We start from the raw sequence: 21,793 nt of genomic DNA on the forward strand, positions 1-21,793 counted from the left end.
AATTCATCTACATGCTCTTGAACCAATGTATCCACAAGATGGACATTTTGGCAATCGTCATCGTCACCCATTTGAACTCCAACGTTGAACATATTAACCTCCATCTTCATGTTACCAAAAGACATGTTCAATAGTCCATTCCGACAGTTGATTACGGCATCCGAGGTTGCTAGAACGGCCGCCCAAGGATAACGGGAGTAGACAATGGTGATGAAGACGACGGACAAGTATCCAAGACAACAAAGTCTACGGGATATACAAATTGATCAACTTGGACCAATACATCTTCCACCATGCCACGAGGGATTCGGACACTCCTATCCGCCAATTGAAGAGTAACTCGTGTAGGCTTCATCTCCCTCAAACCCAACTCTTGGTACACCGAGTACGGTAGCAAATTCACACTTGCCCCCAAATCCAAGAGAGCTTGCTCTACTCTCTTACCCTCAATAGTAATTGCAATTGTAGGACATCCGGGGTCTTTATATTTAGGTGCAAGATTCGTTTGGAAAATTTGGCTAACTTGCTCGGTGAGGAGCACCATCTCGTGCACATTGAGCTTGCGCTTCTGAGTGCATAGATCTTTCAAAAACTTGGCATAAGAAGGAATTTGCTTGATAGCATCCATCAACAGGATGTTAACATTTGCCTTTTTGAACACGTCAAGAATATCGGCATCCTTAGATGGGTGAGCCGGCTTTTTCAGTCGAGAAGGATAGGGTGCAGGAAAGGGAAAGACTTGTGGGCTTGGAGTGGTGTCGGCCTCTTTTGAAACTTGAACGGAAGATTCCCCGTCTTCCTCCGGAGCTTGCTCGATATGTTCCTCTGTTGAAGTAGAACCTGTTGATGTCGATGATGGCTCGAGAATAGGTGTAGCCGGCGGATTGACAACTAGATTGTCAACCGCCTTGCCACTCCTCAAAGTGATGATCGCTTGAGCTTGCTCGAGCGGAGGTCCCGAAGAACTACCAATGAGAAGTTGACCTTGTGGATTGGCTTATGGCTGGGTCGGAAACTTGCCCCTTTCTTGCTGGAGAAGCCCGATAGCTGTGGTTATCTTCCCCATTTGGTTCTTCAACTCCCCCATCATTTGGGTGTTATTCTCGTTGTAATTCGATTGAGCTTGCATGAAGGATTGGAGAGTATCCTCCAAAGATCGCCTTGGCGGGGGTTGATATTGGTTAGATCCTTGAAACGGGCCGGACACTGCGAAACCTGGCGGTCCTTGTGGAAAACAAGGCTGCCCTTGGCCTTGAGCAGGCCGCCATGGTTGCATTTGAGAACCGGGAGGTGCTTGAGATGGTCCGCCTTCAATCTAATTGTTCCAACGGAATCCCGGATGTTGTCGTTGACTTTGGTTGAAGTTTTGAGGAAAAGATTCAAATCGTTGGTTCACCGCACTAACTTCTTTGAGCGAGAGGTTGAGGTTACTGTAATGTTGCCTGAGAGTGGGAATAGACAAGCAATTGTCAGTGGAATGACCTGATGTTTCACATATAGCACACATCTCCTCTACCGCTCGCACTGCCTTAACTTCCTTTACCCCTTTCAACTCCAACTTCTCCAACTTTTGTGCTAGTTGCTCCATCCGTGTTTCGATAGCATTGTGCTTATTTATGGAGAACTTTCCGGAGCCACTGGGACCTTGGCTAGCCATAGCTCTATCACCAGTGTAGGGAGGTATTCCCGAACAGGTACATCTAGTTGCCGAACACGTGGTGTGTAAGAACACGTGAGAAATTGAACATGACTGATCGCCGGTCAGTGCATTGAACAGCGATAAGGGCCAATGACATGAGAAGTCATGGGTATAAACTGACTGTTCGGTAGATAAAGACATTTCGATTACATTGGACCAAGTTACATGTGAAGTAGCTGGTCCAAGCAGACTGTTCGGTTATGATACAGCCGAACAGATGAAGTAAGAACCAAGCACGTAATACGAGGGATGACGAGTTGAAAGCAATGCAATTGATATCCGAACAAATAGTATGTGGGACCATAGTTTGAATATAGACAGGACAGTCATCGTGCTAGACAATATTCGACAATATGGACCAGTGACATGTGAAGTGATTGGTCCAGGCAGTCTGTTCGGCGATGAGACAGCCGAACAAAGAAAGAAATCCAATAAGATGTTGGAGTAAAGGGAAAACTTTGGAAGGGTCCAGAAAACAGTGGTATTCTGTTAAAGGATGAGATCCCAAGAATATAGGATCTGAGAAAGATACCCAACGAGTATGGGATGTTCGGCTCTTTATGGAAAAGAATCCGAAGAGGACTCTTTTCTAATAAACTGATAAAGGAAACTAGAATCCTTGATATCTTGGGTTTCCTATACGAGTTAGGAATCCTAGGGCAAAAGGGATGCTTGGCCAGTAAGCATACGCATATCTATAAATATGAGGTAAACCTAAAGGCAAAAGGTACGCAATACATTGCATTATTCGATATTTTCCTACTGATAATTAGGGTTTATTGAGTACGAGATACTAACAAAGGCATCGGAGGGCCTTTGCCATGAGAGGCAAAGGTGCACTCACATCTTGTCTGTTTTGCAGATCAGGGGTTCCGACGATGAATTAGGGTTTCGGTCAAGTGGCACGAGAAGCTGTTACAATCTAGTGCTAGTCAAAGCACTACTTGAATTTGTCCACCTACAACCAGCATCCTCATAATTCCAAGTCAAAGACTTCTTGACCAACTCATCTAAGTAATCCCAACCATCATCGGGTGACTTATTCATGAATCCTCCGGAGCACATGGTGTCGAGCAGTTGCTTCCTTTGTTGTGTGCAGCCCATACGGAAGTAGTGAATTAGTTGATACAAGGCAAAGTTGTGGTGAGGAACTGCAGAAAGCAAATCCTTGTAACGCTCCCAATACTGGTGGAAAGCTTCTCCCTCACGTTGCTTGAAACCTTGGATTTGATCCATCAAGAGCTTTGTTCGGCTCGCTGGGAAGAATTTCTTATGAAAAACATCTTGCACTTCCCCCCATGTGTTCAAAGATTGAGGCTTCAAAGAGTGAAACCATGTCTTAGCCTTATCCTTCAAAGTGAAAAGGAAAGGCCTCAATCTTGCTTGGTTGAGAAGCACCTCCCCGCTAACGAACGATTGGAGAACTTCCTCAAATTCCCGGTTATGTTGGTACGGATCCTCGCGCTCCATACCGTGGAAGAATGGAATGCAACGATGATAGTCAGATTTGAACACGAATGTGTTTGCAACAGTGGTGGGCCGTGGAAAAACTATCGGTGACAATTGAGTGACCCGTTTCGGATTCAAATAGTCCTGAAGAGTCCTGACCGGAGCAGCTTCCTCATCTGCCATTGATGTTCTTGATGGAGAATACGGCCGAGAATATCTACTTAGTGGAGAGTAAGCTCGGAGATTTCTGTTTCTTACGCAAGGTGGCAAGCTAGAGCGATGCAGTCGGTTTGAGCGAGGACTACGATAAACCACAAGCACGAACCTCTGCTTTTAACGATTAAGAACTATGGAACCGCTCTGCAATAAGAAAAATAGACTGGAGGGGCTATGCCGCCACCTCTCTCTTAAGACAATTCTGAGGGGCTATGCCGCTGCCTCAATATACATGTACAAGAAAAGAAAACAAAAGGCAGTAGATACCAACACTAGCTTCGTTACACCACAAGCTGATAGTATGATCGGTTAGAGGTATCCACTAGAATTAGTATGCAATACACAAAGGAAAATTAAATGGAATACTTACAATGGTTTGTCGAACCTCCTAATAAGCTATATAAGAAAGATCCCCGGCAACGGCGCCAAAATATGCTTCGTCTCAACCTAACCGTCGAAATAGGTTGAATTACCCCGAGCGTAGGGCTAGGTCATTGTCAGCATAACATCCGGAAGTCCGGAATCGTTCCCACAGAGATGGTCTTTATAGCTTGCTAGGATTTTTAGATGTAAGGGTTTGTGGCGTTTAGACGGCCAACTTTTGGTTTTGCTTTGAATGGTGATAAACACTTATGAAAACGACTAGAGAATGAGTTAAACTTAATTTAACAAGCGGCAAGGCATAGAAGTTCATAACGCCTGTAACTTAGGCCAACTAACCATTCTCAACGAAAACACGGTTGAATCGCACGGCATAGGCTATCAACCGGAAGATTTTGCTATGAAATCATTAAAGACTAGAAATTAAGTATGGAGAACAAGCGAGCTCTTTTATTCTCTTGGCAAACACGAGGTGAGACATAGCTCATGGAACCATATGTGCAAGCATATGGTCACCGGAGGTTAACATCGACAAGTTTTGTTACTTAAAAAGTGAACCACGCTCATTTTCCATACCGAACCTCAAGTATTTAGTTGAGAAAGGTAAGATTAACATAAGTCACATGACGTTAATCACTCCGTAGCCAAGCCTAATCAACTACTCATGCATATTAAGAAGACTAGAAAGCAGGCTAGAATTGACAAACATTTTTTAACCAATAGAACCGGAAATAAACTTGATTTTATAAAGGATCCAAAGCAGACGAACAATTTTAATACACGAGAAATTAACGTAACGTAAATACCTTAATGTGTTCTTGAGAAATTACAACTTGAAAAGCTATGGAGGAAGTTATGGAATTAAAAGACTTAAAGTAAAATGTATCTAGGTACTAAATGAGAGAGAGAGTGTGTGATATTTATACAATCCAACCCTTCTCTCATAACAAAAATCCTAGCACTTCCCAAAAGTAGCAACTATTCCATAAATGGAATGTTCAAAAAGCAGAAAAATCTGTCGGAAAGCCAACTGTATCCATACAACCAAAACGGTTGTATGGATACCGAGCTGTTAAGCTTGTGTTGGAAATGCTCCGTAGAAGAGCTGTATGGATACAACCAGAATGGTGTATGGATACGCAGGAAGCTTAACTCCAGAATTGGCTTCTAGCTACAAGGCTTGACACCCGATGCTTCCTAGTATCTTGATCATTGGAGAACGGTGGCCCTTCGTCACTTGGCCTTGGAAACTTGGACTCCCCTGAGGCATGTCCAAGGCATCAAAATCACCCTTGATAGGGCGTAAAACCTGAAACATCCTCAAACGAACCTTACGTGCAAAACCTTAATAAAAGCTACATAAACGCAGATTAATGCAACATAAAACAGGACTAAGCGCACCAACTATCTACAATATTGGGTGCTTATCACACCACCTGAGGCACTGAATTATTTTTCAAGTGACTCTAAGGCTATTGTTGGAAGTAGGGAGAAGAAAAGAAGAAAGGAGGAAGCAAATAATTTTACACAAATAATTAGAGAAAGGGCTACAACTTATTTACGAAATTTTCTCCAACACTCTCTGTAGGAACCAAACAAGGCAAGGATTTTTATTCATTTCCTTTCACAAATTCCAAACAGAACCTAAGCATAAGGATAAAGGAACTCCCAAGGATACAGCAAAATCAATTACTTTTAAAATAGGAGTATGACAAAGTGACATTTACCCAATGTACCCATTTTTCATTCATTCAAAATGCAGAATATTGAATTGAATGAAAAATGACGATCATATCACGATTTGTCAATACGAGTCAGATGAGATTGATCTGGCCGGAGTACAGAGAATGTGCCCGAAAATTATGGGAAAAAAGGTCGATGAATTTCGTAGATCAGACATAGCCCCATGCGTCCATTATCCAGTCCAAGCATTAGTCCCACATTCGTCAATTACAGTTATCTCTTCTTCTTCTTCTTTCTTTTTTTTTGCCAAATCACATTCTTCAATTATCTGCATGCAACAATCAAGAATAGAAAGGTATCTGAAGCAAGAAGATCACTAGCTTTTGGAATCTGATGACAAGTTGAAGATTAAGAAGAGATAGTAAGAAGATCACCTTTGGAATCTAAGGCCAAGTTGAACAAGAATAGAGAGGTATCTGAAGCAAGCGTGAGGTACCGGAGATTCCAAAACAAAAGATCAAGAAAACTCATGAGAGAGAAGAAAACCAAACAGCAAGTATTCACTTTATCTTTATTTACAGTAGTGATCAATCTTCCTTTCTCTCTCTATATTGCCACTTCTCAAACTCTCCTCATCCATCTCTCTCTCTCTCTCTCTCTCTCTCTCTCTCTCTCTCTCCCCCCTCCTGGACTCGTCATCACACAGATATCTCACAAGGTGGTACATCAATCCCCTCGTTGACAAATTTTCCCAATCCTTTTGGCCCGATCAAGAGTTTCCTGTTTTTGTTAGTAGACTTTGTTTTCATACGTCTTCCTTCAATCAAGGGCTTTATCAACTTCATTGTGTGTCTGTACAGTTGAGAAATGGAATTAATTCTTGATGTTTAGGACATTTTTTTTAAACATTCAAATCTTCAAAACAAAGGAACTAAATCTTGGGTTGAGTCCTATGTCACAACACAACATATAGGATTGTGAGTACTACAACATTCTGTTTTAAACCGTCACGCTTAATCTTCAATGGATGTGTTGACTTTATTTGTTGATGATACGTACACTCATCCGACCGGAATAATACGTCTTCCGAACTGTTTTAGAAGTTGTTCATACTAACTATATATGTGTAATAGAATTTATAGCAATGGCTAACAGAAAGGGCTGTATCATCATTTTAGTATTTAATGGTTATTTCTTCCTTTGATTTATTCAAATCATTATCATTTAATTTGTTAACCTATTGAATTAACATTGTATTGTTCGATTGGAATAGAAACAAATAACTGGGTAAATTGATAAGTTAATATTCTTACGAATAATATGAATGACAAATATTCCTGCTGGATTCCTACTTTTAGTTTCCCATTGCTAGCTAGAATGAAATTCAAATTCTAGATAATATGGTACGAAACAAATATTTGGTTCATTCATCATCATGATAATATGGCACCTTTGTTTTTGTTATGAGATCCATGTTTATACATTGGTTTCTTTTTTGGATTGTGTGACCGCTTGGGTGTTCTTAGTTGAGGATTGATAATTGTAATATGTGAAGACTACTATGAAATTAGCAGGTGGACCAATGCTTTTTTTTTTCCTTGTATAATTATGAGGGCCTGTTTTGCTAACTGCATTCAAATTTCCTAATCTCTCCATGGAAATAGTTATTCTGTCTCTTTATCTTTTATCTCACAGAGTGAAAAAGTTTGTCAGAAATTGAACTAACCATGATGTAGCAAGTCACTATACCACACGGCGATATTGCGGTGGTATGTCTATTTCCCCCTATCTTTTTATGCTTTCTTTGCATTTGAGAGAAGTTTATGATAGTAGAGATCATGTGGGGTTAATTAAGTTTGCTACACTACAAGGGTGACACACATTAGCGCACTTCAATCGGTGATCCAATTGAATAGTAGTTTAAATGGCTAATCGTAGAAAGAAATATATATAGTAGCTTATTATCAAGAAAACCGTAGAGTAGTTAGTTTTTTTTTTGAAAAGCCAAGTATTATAACCAACCAAAAGAAGAGATACAAGGCGCAAGGGGATGAGTCGGATGACCTTGAAACACCAGCCAAAAACAAACAAATAAAACTGCCCTAATACTTAGGAAACAGAAACTCAAAACAATCAAATTTACATGGCCTAAACACAAAACTAGAAACTCTCCAAGACTCCAACCCCCAACATTAGCTTCCGACTTATCCTCATTCTGCCACCCACAGCGGCATGCTGTGGGCACACGCCCCAGAAAATTTTATTTATAAAATTGGGTGCGGCCCTTTTTTTTTGGAAAAGCGCGGCGAAACGCTTCGATTCAGAGTCGCCACTTGGGTTTTAGCGGTGAAACAGCCAAGGAACCGAACTCGAAAACGTTTGCCACGTTTGTTTGATTTTGAAAAGGCATAGACTGGTCCGTCGTTACCTTCGACATCTGAGGTTCGGGAGCCAGGTTACGAGAGGGGAAAGGTTTTATGGCACCCCTCTCGCCCAATCCGGAGATCGGTCTCTACTCGGGCATTTTGTAAAACATTTGCATTTTTCTCTCGTTAATCATTTTTCAGCCAACTAGGGCGGGAAAACAGTTAATGAGGGATTAAAACTATGTCAAGTTGCAGTTATGTGACAAAATGTTTATGGATGATGATTTACTTGCAATGATGAATATAGATTGAGAACAAGCACTGAGAGTAGTCCGGATAAGTTGCAGTACACTGCTCTGAAGGGACGCGAGCAGGTCCCGCACCAGCATGCACTGGCCGAACCACTGCATGTTGGTACTACCTGCGCACGCCACCATATGACTGGCGTACTTCACTTATCTGGTCTCACAGTCTTTGTTTGCAACCCTCTGGGCTCTGGAAAGGGACCAACGTACACCCAGGACAAACCACGCAGTTCATATCGGCATGTATATGAAAACCATAGATAACAGGAATGGCTAGAAACCATGAGAAGAAACAGAATACCCCATAAACAGTGTGGGGACATGAAAGGAGGCCAAGACTAAGATAGACGCAAGGGCCAGTCACTGGATCCTAGCAACAATGTCGTACGCCAGTCCCAAGAAGTCGTACGCCAGTTTTACCATTTGGTCAATGCTTGGCTTTGTATTGTCTGGGTTCTGGAACATGACCAGAAAGATCCCAGAAGCCCTCCAAAGCAAATAAAAGTAAGTATTGAACGCTACAGCTAAACCGTTCTAGGATACGGAAAGCTGTAAAACTGGTTATTAGCATGCTAAGGTGATAACAGAAGTGTAAGCAAGTAAGAATGGACGATCCATGATCCCCACGCCAGTAGTGCACATACTGCCATGACAGGCGTACGGCTTGGCTGTACTGGCGTGCGCCAGGTTTCATCTCACACGATTGTTGTGTTTTACCAGTTTAAGGCCAGGACTAGTATTGACTACTAGCCTGGACCTTACTGGTTCCTCTCAGGGGTCGAAAACAGAAAGGAACACAAAGGTGGTATACCTTTGGTTGGGATGAATGGATGACTTGAGCTTTGGTTTGGGGAGGTTGAGATTGGATGATGACAATGTGGGGGGGGGGGGGGGGGGTATATCAGTGGAGTGTGACTGAAAAATTCATTTTCTTCCTCTTTCAATGGAGGAGAAGAGAGAGAAAGGAAAAGAAGGTTTTTGGCTTTTTAATATGGTTAACCCCTTGCAAATGAATGCAAGGGGGGTATTTATAGGGGAGAGAGAGACTGAGGAAGGGGCTGATCAGTTGGGTTAGGAGGTTGGGTTAGGTTAGAAGGGAGCCTCCCATGCATTAAATGCATGGGACTTGGCTTGATGGAAGGTGTAGGAGAGAGGGGGAATGACCTTGCCGATTGAATCATCAAGGGGACTGTAGCCCACGTCAGGGTGGCGCAAAAGTCTCGTCCATGTGGCCTTTCTCCTTGGTCTATGGGATGGAGGCAGTCCTTCCTATCGAGCTTGAGGTCCTGTCACTGAGAATCGTGGTTGAAAGTGGTCTCGAGGAATCTGAATGGTTTAGCGGGAGGTTTGTCGAACTGATGTTGTTTGATGAAAGAAGGCTCCGGGCCTTGTATCATGTTCAAGGGTATCAGCGTCGAATTGCTTGCGCATTCAACAAAAAGGTGAAATCCAGGGGTTTAGTCGAAGGAGACATGGTCATAAAGGAAATCCGCGCCCCAGTGTTTGAGCCCCCCGCGGGAAGTTCAGGCCAAAGCGATCCGGGCCTTACATCATCAAGACCATCCTATCCAGGGGTGCTGCAAAGCTCATCGACCTCGACGGTAACGAATTCAACACCCTGGTCAACCTGGATCAACTCAAGCGTTACTATCCCTGAGAGATGCTCGTTGGGTCGAAAACAAAAAGGGTGGGCGATTCCAAGCGAAAGTTAGAGCAGCCTGCTAGGCCGAAAACCTAAGGAGGCGGTTCTAGGCAAAAATAAATAGGCGAAAGTCAAAAGCTCGCTAGGCCGAAAACCTGAAAAGGCGGTTCTAGGAAAAAGTTAGAGCGTAAAAGGAGAGGTAAAATACACGAGCGAACCTTAGCCTGAACTACGTTCTGACCTGATTCCTTGAAAAGGGATACGTAGGCAATCTCACCTTGAGATTCGGTCATATTCTATCAAAGTTTTGATCCAAGGTTGACATTTTCGGGTCCACGTCGAAGTTTGAGAAGGTTGAGCGCAAGTCAAAGCCGCATTGAAGAGGATCAGAAAAGGGGAAACCCATCGTCTTTCGACTTTATTGCAAACTACTTTTGATACATGAGCTGAGCATAAAAGCCTTAAAACAGTTAAAGCATGAAAAACAGAACAAAATGCTTAAGAAGCCTAACGGCTCGCAGTTTATTCTAAGCATAAGCAAAGCGGCCCGGAGTCAGTTAATGTTTTCCCTTGCGTTTACATCCGCTCTCAGCCACTGTCTATAGCGATTCCTTAGCCTTGTGGCAAATTCTGACATCTCAGCCTGAAGGGCTCTAAGGCCCCAGCGCCTCTGGTAACCGTTAAGTGTTTGGGCATTGAAATTCGAGATTCGGAAGTCCCCAATACTGATGCGTTGATTCTCCTGAGAAGCGCCCAGTTGGCGAAGGATACGGCCGGGAATGTAAAAAGTAAAGCTCGACAGTCCTGCAATCACCATCTTATCGAATCCATCAGAGTGAATAGCCATATCCGGGAGGTCCAGCCAGGGGCACCTCCATACGATCTCGTCAGGCTGCATTTGCTGCATGAACTCGTACCAACCTTCTGTATCCATGTCGGGGTACCGCATCTCCCTTTGATGAATCCTCTTCGGAAAGAGATTCCAACCCGCCACTGGTGGGTGCAGTAGATTCAGTTTGTTTGACAACCACAGTTGCATGAGCGAAAAGACAAGTAAGAAGCCAGATAAAGCTTGAGGGAAAAGACAAGTAAGGAGCTAGGGAGCAGCCTAAGCTGAGCGTCGAGGTAAAACGAGAATGTGTGAAAAGCCAGAAAAAGGTGAGCTGAGTGAGGTTACCTGAAGTAAAAGCGGGTTTCCGCTGAAGACAACTGACTGGCCCGTGTATACCAGATCTAAACCCAAGAGTGTCTCGGTCAGGACCAAAGGGATCACGTTCCTTCGTGCCCCCATCTGGGTAGCAACACTCACAAGTGAGGGGTTAACTTGCCCGTGGGCAAGAATGAGCAGGTAAGCGGCAAGCAGGCAGATTACTAAGGCAAAGCGACGACGCGCTTGAGCTTCGTCGCTATCCAAATCGCCGTTTGGGCTGTACATCTCAATCAACCGCATATTGTTCATTTGGCCACCCTCAAGGATAGTGTTCGCCAAACCCCGAGAGATGTTGAGCGAGCTGGCTAGCAGTTTGGGCATGCTCGCTTGGTAAGGTGGAACAACAAGTGTAGGAGACGAATAGGTTCAGAGGTATGCCTGAAATTCCTCAACGGTCGGGCACATCTCGTCATCGCCAAAGCGAAAGACATGGACGTTAGGGTCCCAGAATCTGAGGGCAGCCCGTAGAAGCGCTGGGCGGAGCGGCACGTGTGGAAGAAAACGGAACGAAGCAAGGCCGTGATATTGGAAATTGAGCCAATCAATGCTCAGAAATTGCGCCAACCAGGGCCTAAGTAAAGTTGGGAGGGGGTTATCCATGGGAAATGACAGAATATGCTGAAGAAAAGGGGAAGCAATGGAGTCGTGGAGGCCACAATGCATGCATCCCAGCTTTATAGGCCTTGGCCCTTCTTTCCGTTGCCTATGATTCATTTGGACAACATGCTAGCTTCCAAACTACACCACAACAAAGGACTCTGCCTTCTGGGAGCTCAGAAACCGTGTGCAAACCGTGTGAGGATAAAAACAAAGTGCCCCCTGAAAAAGGACAGTTGGTCAGTCAAGTGGATCTGGTTCTCAGAAACCTGGCGTACGCCAACTGGCGTATGCGTGTCCCCCACTTACTGGCATACGGGGCCAAATTTCTGGCGTACGCCAGTAAGGTTCACCAGAAACCAGTTTGCAGCAGCTACTGCCTCCGCATGATCGTTTTCAATTCCGGGGCTGGATTTGGCCGTTTGTTGGTTCCTACAGGTCATAAATGTCATTTGGGGCTATGGCAAGGCGCTGGATTCTAAAAGCCACGCCCGATGAAGATTTCAGACCCTCGGTGGCCCGTTTCAAGCTAAAATCAAGGATACGGGAGGTCAAATCTCGTTTCAAGGGCTTTCGCCAAGTTTTATCATACCGTACATGTTACATAGGACTCATGTGACTATACGGAGGTGTGGGTTTCAGTCCGGGACCTTATCGAGTCATCTTTTGCGTCTTATGTCCGTTTTTGTGGCATTTTTAGCTTTTCTTCGATATTTTCCTCGCACCGGGACAATTGTACCAGTTGTGGTAGCTCATACAAGTCGTTATGCACCTATGTTATCTTTTCAAAGGGTCAGTTTTCTTCGCTCGGGAGAATGTCGGAGTTTGGCCTATTAACGCCCAAATTTTCCGTATCCTCCGCGTGTCTGGGATATGTGTCGTATCCTAGGATTTCTCTGTCCCTCTTTCTTCGAGCTAAGTCAATTGTGCACATATGCAAATGTCTCTTTGTCGATTCAGAGCATTCATCAATGCATGTTAGATATTAGTGGATGGTTTGTTCTTTTCCTTTACCAAGTCTCATCAAAGCAAAGGAAATCGATAAACAGGAAATGCAGAAATTATATACTACCATGTCAAAAAGCAAAGGCAGAAATGTATCAAAGCGGCACAACGGCCCAGGCAGAACTAAAAAAGTACCAAGGCACACTCGCTCGGTAGTTAAAAGGGCATGCAGGCCCTATCCCAAAAGTCAAGTATCTATCTCAAAATGTCAAAATAGCAGCAAAGTAAACCGAGGCTCAGTGATAGCCCTCAGTCATCAAAAAGGTCCTCGTCGTCATCATCCTCCTCGCTCTCTTCCATCTCTCGCGGGTCCATCCGGAACCTAGGATCGTCCGCAGTGTTAGAGCCACTGCTGAGGGACGTTTGCTCTTCTTTTTCTTCTTCCTCTCTTCTCCTCTTTTGTGAGGGTTCCTCGGCAAGCCTCTTCTCCGCGGGCCTTTTCCTTAGTTCTCGGCAGAACTGGAGCTCCTCGCTAGCTGGAGTGATCTGCACTCCCCTCTGTACGCTCGCCGTTGGCCGAGAGGAGCTCGGTGCTATCTTCTTTTGTGGAGGAGGCCGCACGCTCTTCCTCCTAGGAGCCGCCCTAGCACGTCCCTGCATGTTCATTCAAATCATTTAGCATACGTTGTGCATATTGTATATATTGAAATGCTAAGTGCAAGAATTTTTGAAAGCAATCCTATCTAAGAGCAGAATGGGAAATTATACCTGAGGCTGCACAGCAGAAGCTGGAGCTGGCGGTGGGTAGTGTAACTGCAAAGAGGCACTGCTGGCTATCTTGTGAAACTCTTTCTCCATGGCCTTCATCAGGCGCGCCGCCTCTCGCACCCACTCCATTGGGGCCTGTGTTACAATTTTGGGCAAAATCAGAATGCAAGCCAGATATACATGCCGAAAGTAAAGTAAGGAAACTATAAGGGATGAAGAGTATCGTACCGGTCCTGTGATCTCTGCTGGCTCTGTCCTGGCGGGCTCAACCCGAACTGTGGCCTCCTCTCCTTGTGCATCCCGCACTGCTAGGGTCCAAGAAAGCTGTGGCAGCCCAGTCGCTGTGGCGTAGTCGCTCCTCTCTCTCGGCCGAGCTGCCCTGCTTTCCCGACTCCGCCTCTCCTCGCCAGCTTCCAGCGCCTCGCCTTGCATGACGATGTGCTCCAGCACCCCAAGTGGTCTCGCCAGGCGTTGCCTCCGGTAGACGACATAGTCACGCTCGGGCCTCAGGAAAGCAGCAAGGCCAATCGGAACAGTGAAGGGTCGCAGCTCAGCCAGAGTGTACTTGTCTGTATGAGAAGCGTGAGGTGGAAGTGGCCCAGGAACCTGGTATTCAAGAAAGCCCAGTGACTGTCGTGTCACCCGGTCACCTAAGTACCACCGCCACCCAAAGGCTGACTCCAATAGCACCCGACTCGCTGTCGCCACTCTGCTCCTCGCCAAGTACTTAGGCTCAGGCTCAGCATTACTCCATGGGTCCCACTCTACCTACAAGACAATTGCAAAGATTCAGAGTCAGATATGCATCAGCGACAACATTAAAGCAATTCTAAAGGCAGAATGGTCAGTTTGACATGTTGCTTACCTGAGTACCTAACAGCTCGTCAAGGTATGACCTGAAGGCTAGGAGGCTCCCCCTCTATTTCTTCTTACCGCTGTACATAGGGCCCCAGATCATAGCACGTGGGAGCATCCTCAAGTTTGGGCACTTATTCTCCGGTGGGTACATTTTCAACACTTCATAAGCCCACAGCTGCAAATGTTCAGACAATCAAAGCATCAGAATACAGTTCGTATGCAAATCAAAGACAAAGTGCAAGAAAGGAAAATAGGAAATGAATTGCAAGCTTCATTTTTTACCTCCCACACTCTCTAGTAACCGGCGGTCGCTTTCTTCCCCCGCGAGAACTCCCCCATGAAACCATAGCACGTTCCCAGAGCTACTCCTCCCCAGTCAAAGCGCGAAGCTGTGCGTAAGTCGTGGAGCGCCGGCAGGTAAGACAGGTGCACTGTGGATCGCTTGTTCGGGTACAACGTAGCCCCGAACAAGTACAACAAGTAGGCCCTCGCAATCTGCTCCGCCTCCTGCTTTGAGTCTGGCGCCCTCCCCTGCAAATACCGCTTGAACTGGTCATAATGGATGGTCTCCGCCTCGCCCGCCGGTGCATGCCCTAAGAACCACTCCAATGCCCCGGTATCTCTATGAATCTCCGAGTCAAACGGGATAGGCTCTCCTCCTACCCTCAAGCCAGTAAGAGCTGCAAAGTCTGACGGAGTCACTGTCATCTCCCCGATCGGAAAGTGGAAGGTATTCGAGGAATCCCATTACCTCTCAGCCAGTGCAGTAAGCAGGGCATGGTCACTCTTCACTGCCGTCAACGTGAGGATGAACGGCCGGAACCCTGCAGCATCTACCAAAGCCCTGACTCGCTCCGGCAGCCCTTTGTACAACTCAAGCGAGCTCGCAGGACCACCGTGACCCCGAGTGCTGGTTGGTCCTCTCTGCATACAAAGACAAACAACAAAAGGAGGTTCATCAGCAATTGCAATTCAAATAGTCAGTCGAATTCAGAATTTCAAAAGTAACTCTACGGTCAAAACAAGCATTATAAGAGTCGATCGAAGCTACCGGGTACTCGTATTATTTTATCCAATTCTGCTATCGGTCGAATCAAATCAAGGGCATTTCTCAGTCAAGTTCCGAAATACAGGGCGCTATATTTTATCAAGGCATACTTCTCAGTCGATTTCAAAGGTATTCTGCTTGTTAGCTGGTTGATTCAAGCTATTGGGCACGCCATCCTGGCACTTATCATGTCATGGCAATCTACTTAGTCGAATTCGAGTTCGAAGGACTCTTATGACATCTTCGTCTGAGGAGCGGAGGTGGCATACTCTGACTTTTGCTTTAGATGAGATGATCCAGAGAGATCCAAGTAAGACTGGTTTCTACTCCCCAGGTCTGTGTTTCTCGTAGTGCTGACCTCCTTAGGTATACCATGCTTATCATAGACTTTCGTCCAAATTGGTGTTATTTGTTTAACTCCCCATTCATTCGTGTCGCGTCCGTTAACCCTTGGGTTAAAACTTTCACTTGATGTTGCAAGGGTTCAATTCCTCCTTGCATAGTATCAGCTTGTTTCAGGCGGCGAATGATGCTAAATCCAGTCACCGTGGGGAGGTATCCTTCATCTGAACTTTTGAAGGAGATGGATCGCGACTCTTTGAAAGTGACTGAGTATCACTTTCTAAAGCCGTTAATCGAGTATCCATTGTGGAAACCGTTCACCGTGAAGGGTTGAGAATGATTTTCGTTTCCCACAGACGGCGTCAGCTGATGAAGCGGTTTTTGGTCACCTCCAGAGGAGGTGCTCCTCAACCGTCCACCTAATCCTCCAGCGGATGAAGCAGCTTCCGGCGTGCTCGATTAACGACCTGCAATACAAAACAGAAAAGCTATGGGCACCGGCGTGGCTGTCGCCATCACCCCTCCGATGCCTAAGTCAGTCGATCTGTTTTAGAAGAGAGTATGGACTGAGTATGAGTTCTGTAGTTTTTGCATTGCGTTCTTTTGTGAGGTGGAGATGTGATCTTTATATAGGCATTTTTGGAGGAATCCCTTGGGACCGGGACTCTTAAGTCTCATCCGCTCGTGGCGGGTATAGATAGGTGTTGGAGTGTCCTCCTTACCTTAGGACTCCCCTGATTCTTATCAGGTTTGAGGAGTCCCTTCACCTTTGGTCTCTTATACCTCCTTATTAGGTTAAGAGTCCTTACGGTGCTGGGACCTCTTGGGGTTATCCGTACATGACGGAAATAGGTTAATGATGGAGTGTCCTCCTCACCTTAGGACTCCCCTGATTCTTATCAGGTTTGAGGAGTCCCTTCACCTTTGGACTCTTATACCTGCTTATCAGGTTAAGAGTCCTTACGGAGTTGGGACCTCTTGGGCTTATCCGTACGTGACGGAAATAGGTTGGTGATGGAGTGTCCTCCTCACCTTAGGACTCTCCTGATCCTTATCAGGTTTGAGGAGTCCCTTCACCTTTGGACTCTGCGATTGTCATCAAGGTTACGAGTCTTCATGGTGGATGAATCTATGTATTTATCCTCTAAGACTCGTGGCCTATTCTCTTGGGATGAGATAAAGTCCTGGTTGTTCTATGAGTCCCATAGGCTGTACGAACTTCTGCCGTAGAGTGTTTTATAAGTCTCTGGCTGCAGGTTTGTCATATTTGCCGAGCTCACCTGGTGAGCTGAGCTCGGTATCTTTCTATGAGTTGTGCTCGTGAGCTGGGCTCCGTCCTTGGACTGGTTAATAGATGCCAGCTCTTATAAGCTAGGTTCCATGTTCTTAGGACTCTAGTTTGAGCCCTTAGGGCTGTGCCCGTGAGCACTTTGGTATGGGCTGACCTTTGCCCTTGGGCTGGTCCATTGAGCTCAATTCTTCAAGCTAAGCTTTGCGTCACTCGGTCTTCTAAATGGCCCTTCGTGTTGTGCTGGGCTTCCTGCTCTGAGCTAACCTTAGGAGGTTATTTTATACTTATCACTAATCGATTTCATATGTATCATATCATGTATGGATGCCAGCTCTTTTTTTAACATGATGTAGTCAGGTTTATATATAAGCCATTCTAGGATAATAAACATATTTCTAGTACTTTGTTAATTTAAACATTTTTTGTTCCTGTTTTTGTTTACTATTTCATTCAGAGAGATGCTACGCGTACAACATTTTATTTACAACATGTATATAACATGCTGACATGGCACCAATCCCGACAAACTTAAACCCAGCCAAAAAAAATCAAAATCTACCGAAATCATCGATACACAATACAGAGAGAGCTTAAGGTACGACCACCACCATCACCACCTCCACCCACCTCCGGCGAGAGACTCCTGGGCCTCCTTCAAACACCACTGACGGCGAGCTTCGAGCCACAGAGGGAGGAGTTTGAGAGAAAGCATATTAGAGATCATCGTTTGAGTAGAGATTAAACAATACCCAGATGAAAAATTGGTGGTAAATTGTGTTGTTAGTCCCCAAGAATCTTGTTTTCTACCGTAATAATTGTATTATAGTGTAATTGATCGTGTGGAAATAGAGTCCACCTTTTCCTTTAGGGACACCGGGTTGGATCTGCGAAACCACGGATTCATCTCTTGTGCCTATTCAGATCAACAAGAAAGTTTATGGACGAACGCCGTCGTCGACTCTGCTTCCTAAGAATCGAAACCCATGTGATCAATTAACTGATTGAACATGTCTTTTCAGCAGATAAAGATACAAATGAACTTTTTCTTTTGGCAAATAGTTTGAATGTACTTTCAGTTGCTTCTCTAATTTTTTTGTGCCGTCAATGGTGTTCACTGGAGGCCCGGGAGTCTCTCGCCGGAGGTGGGGAGGCAATGGTGGTGGTGGGTGGTCGTCTCTGTCTCTCTATCATGTGTATGATGATTTGGGGAAAGTGAACCTAGTTTTTGATTTTTAGATTTTGAATTTTTTTTTTTTGCTGGAGTTAAGTTGGTGGGAACCAGTGCCACGTCAGCATGTTGTATACATGTTGTAATGGAATGTTGTAAGTGTAGCATTCCTGTTTCAGTTGGCTCTAAATTAACATGCTTTTGGTCTCTCTTTATCTTGGTTTTGGCATTGAGCAAAGACTAGTTTATTGTTTCCTAAAAAACTGAAAACTAAAACACTTCCAAACGGTATAGCCTTGATGAAGTGTAGTTAATTTCCAACTCATTACATAGTCTCTAACTCCAACTTTGAAGTTCCCCGGCCGTTAGTTTTGTTGTTTTATAAATTCACAGTTACATGATGCATGCAAGATTTTTGTGAGCCATTGCCAAACAAAAAAGTTGCCATTATTTCAGGTCTTTAATTTCTCCCTGAAGCAAACCAAACTTTAGGCAGTCCATCTAAAGGTGAACTCCTCTCTTAATATAGCTTTAGTTATTCTCCAGCAAGAATTTCGGACGCATATGTTAATTTTGGTTGTTTATCCTTGCTGATTAGTGTGAGAGAAGCAAGGAACACAATTGCTGAGGATGGTTGACGCTGTTGTCTCCTTCGTGGTGGATAGACTTGGTGACCTTCTCATCGAACAAGTTGTTTTTTTACGAGGAGTGAAAGATGATGTTGAATGGTTGAGAGGCCAATTGGGGTATATGTTGTGTTTCCTACAAGATGCAGAAGAAAAGCAAGATGTAGACAATCGGATGCGCAAGTGGATATCCGATATTAGAGATGTTGCTTATGAGGCCGAGGATATTATTGATAACTTCATCCTCAAAGTAGAAGCAGGGACTTCAAAAAAGATGGGGTTAAAAGATTGCTTTCAGAAGTATTTTTGCATTTGTAGCAAACATGCTAGTCTCATCCAACAGGCAAATCTCTATAGTATAGGACAGGAAATAAAAACACTGAAGACCAAGCTCACTCAAATTCAACAAAATCAAGTAACTTTTGGGATAAGAAGTATTAATGACGCAAGAGAAGGATCGGATCGCATGAATACGGTAGATAGTTGGCTACGAAGAGAACGCCCATATAAAGACGATGAGCATGTTGTAGGCTTCAAGGAGGATGCTAACAAATTGATGTCTGAACTTGTCAAAGAGGTGAAAGATCGGTATGTGATCTCAATCGTGGGCACCGGAGGCTTGGGTAAGACAACTATTGCTCGGAAGCTTTACAACACTCTTAATCCTACAGACACATTTGACAGCTATGCTTGGGTTTCCGTGTCCACTGATTACAAAATCCAAGATATTCTCCGATCAACAATAAAATCTTTCAAAAAGCCAAACACCAAAGAGGAATTAGAGTTCTTAGAGAAGATGAAAGAAGAAGATTTGGAGCCTCATTTACGTGATTACTTGAAAGGACGTCGATATTTGGTAGTGCTTGACGATGTATGGGACGTAAATGCTTGGCCAAGCTTGATGAGAGCATTTCCGGATGAGAAAAATGGAAGCAGAGTAATCATGACAACCCGAAACAAAGTTGTTGCCGAGCCTAGCAATGAGAGAACATATGTCCATGAGCTCCCATTTCTGAAGGAGAAAGAAAGTTGGGAATTGTTTTGTAGTAAAGCATTTCCTAACTACGATGAGGTTGAAAATCAAAAAAATCGTTGTCCTCCAGGCTTGGAGAGTTTGACGAGAGAGATGGCCAGCAAATGTCATGGCTTACCCCTAGCCATAGTCGTATTGGGTGGTCTACTGCGAAAAAAAAATCCCGACGAGTGGCCCAAGTTGGAACAGCACATGTGGCGCCATCTAAGAGATCATGACTCACATCGTGTTCAACATTTATTGGCTTTAAGTTTCAATGATTTGCCCTATCGCTTGAAGTCATGCTTTCTTTACTTGGGTTTGTTTCCAGAAGACTTTCAAATTGATGCAAAGAAACTTTGTTAGTTGTGGGAGGCAGAGGGTTTCATAAAACTAGACAAAGAATCTTTTGACGAGGCGGCGGAGGCATATTTGAGAGAGCTGATTGACAGGAGTTTGATTCAAGTAGAAAAACAAAACTGGAGGAGAATCATAACATGCCGAGTGCATGATCTGCTCCGTGATTTTGCAATCGAAAAGTCGAAGGAGCTAAATTTTCTTCATATCTATGAAGGAACAGTTACTCCCAACAGTCGAAGACTAGCCTCTTATTCTGGAATTCAGAGGTTTGTTTCGTTGGACCATTCGGATATGGGTTTACGAACCCTCTTGTTTTTCAATTTAGTAGATGAAGACACAGAAATAGCACAGCTACAGTCCTTATGCAGGCAGTTGAGATTACTGAGAGTGCTAGATCTTGAGTACAATCCATCCAATCCTTTCCAATATACGGAGAATAGAAAACAATTGCCTGATGAAATCGGGAAATTGATTCACTTGAGGTACCTGGGGTTACGTGGCACCAATATAAATGCTTTCTCGCAGTTCATAGGTAACTTGCATGCCCTGCAAACCCTGGAAATGATTGGAAGTGGTGGTCCAATTCAGTTGCCTGATGAGATATGCAAAGCAAAGCAGCTGAAACATTTAATTGGATATTTCAAGTGGCCGTTTCGAGTGGACAATTTGACAAATCTTCGAACTCTTCGAACGGTTTTTGTCAAGGGCCAGATGGAATTCAACCCAATGGATCTGATTAATCTTTGCGAGCTTCACATACTATATGACAGAGATATATATGGCGGAGATAACAAAAACAGATTCACACTAGATTCTATTGGTGGATTAAGAAGCCTCCGAACCTTGGGGATAGTAAATTCGACACTGTATTCAACTCAGGTTCTCGAGGTCGACTTGCACCCTCTCTCTCACTGCCAACACCTCCTCCAATTGAGGTTGGTCAGTATATTCTTGTCATATTGGAAGCTGCCAACAGAGGTGCTTCCAAATCTCAGGTATCTTTTATTAGATGCAATGTATCTCACTGAAGATCCTATGCCAGTGTTGGAGAAGCTTCCAAAATTGACAGTTCTCTTGTTGAATTGTTATCAAGAAAAGAAATTGGCTTGCACTACTGGAGGATTCCCTCAACTCGAGATCCTACAACTTAGGTATGGTATCATGGAGGAGATCCAAGTGGAAGAAGGAGGAATGCCTGTGCTTAAGGGTTTGTCGATATTTGGCAGTGATAATGATGTTTCGATGCCAGATAGACTACGCTCCAAACTTGTCTCAAAGTCAGAGCTTAATTTGGATTGGGAAGAGTGGGCATACTAATTATGCAACAATAATTAGTTCCCATTGAGGTGACACGGGAGGTGTAAGAGGTGGAATAAGTATTAAAGCTTTGGATAATGCATGCTTGTCTTTTTTATTTCGGGAATAATGTTTGTTTGTTTAAACAATTACTGCATGTGTGCTTAGTGGGTTTGCGTTTTGTTTCATTTGATAAGCTGATCATGAAGCTTTTCATTTTACGTAAGTGCGACTTCAGGAGCAGAGCAACCTGCTGCGTTCTAGCTTGGTCTCCTTTTTCTCGTTGTCTTGTTTTTTTTTTTTTCTCTTTTTCTTGTTTTTTTTTTTTTTCAGCAAGTATCTCTTATTTCATGTTAAATTACTCTCAGTAATTTGCTATGAATAAAGGACCTGTGTGTGGTTTTTGTTTTCACCAAACAATTATCATAATGTTTTTTTTTTCATCATCAATCGTTGGTACTATATATTTTGGCAATACTTGTTGGAAGACGATACAAGGATGAGAAATATGCATGAACAGGGTTGACCATA

At 44.1% G+C, this 21,793-nt stretch overlaps 1 protein-coding gene and 1 pseudogene across 2 annotated transcripts; both read left to right on the plus strand.

Annotated features, from left to right (window-relative positions):
* Positions 1–21,399, plus strand: part of LOC131301820 (disease resistance protein RPP13-like) — a 42,418-nt pseudogene extending 21,019 nt beyond the window's left edge.
* On the plus strand, positions 18,370–20,261 carry LOC131301821 (disease resistance protein RPP13-like). Of its 2 annotated transcripts, none has more exons than XM_058328275.1 (2): positions 18,370–18,424; positions 18,567–20,261. In XM_058328275.1, exon 2 carries the CDS (start codon positions 18,599–18,601, stop codon positions 19,970–19,972), a length of 1,374 nt encoding a protein of 457 aa, XP_058184258.1. In that variant the 5' UTR covers positions 18,370–18,424; positions 18,567–18,598; the 3' UTR covers positions 19,973–20,261. The 2 variants fall into 2 exon arrangements, with proteins under 2 accessions (XP_058184258.1, XP_058184257.1); XM_058328274.1 differs by having other exon boundaries at positions 18,378–18,475.
* Positions 21,400–21,793: the final 394 nt, after the last annotated feature.

Source organism: Rhododendron vialii, chromosome 9a (genome assembly GCF_030253575.1).
Source record: "Rhododendron vialii isolate Sample 1 chromosome 9a, ASM3025357v1".
Lineage (NCBI taxonomy): Eukaryota > Viridiplantae > Streptophyta > Magnoliopsida > Ericales > Ericaceae > Rhododendron > Rhododendron vialii.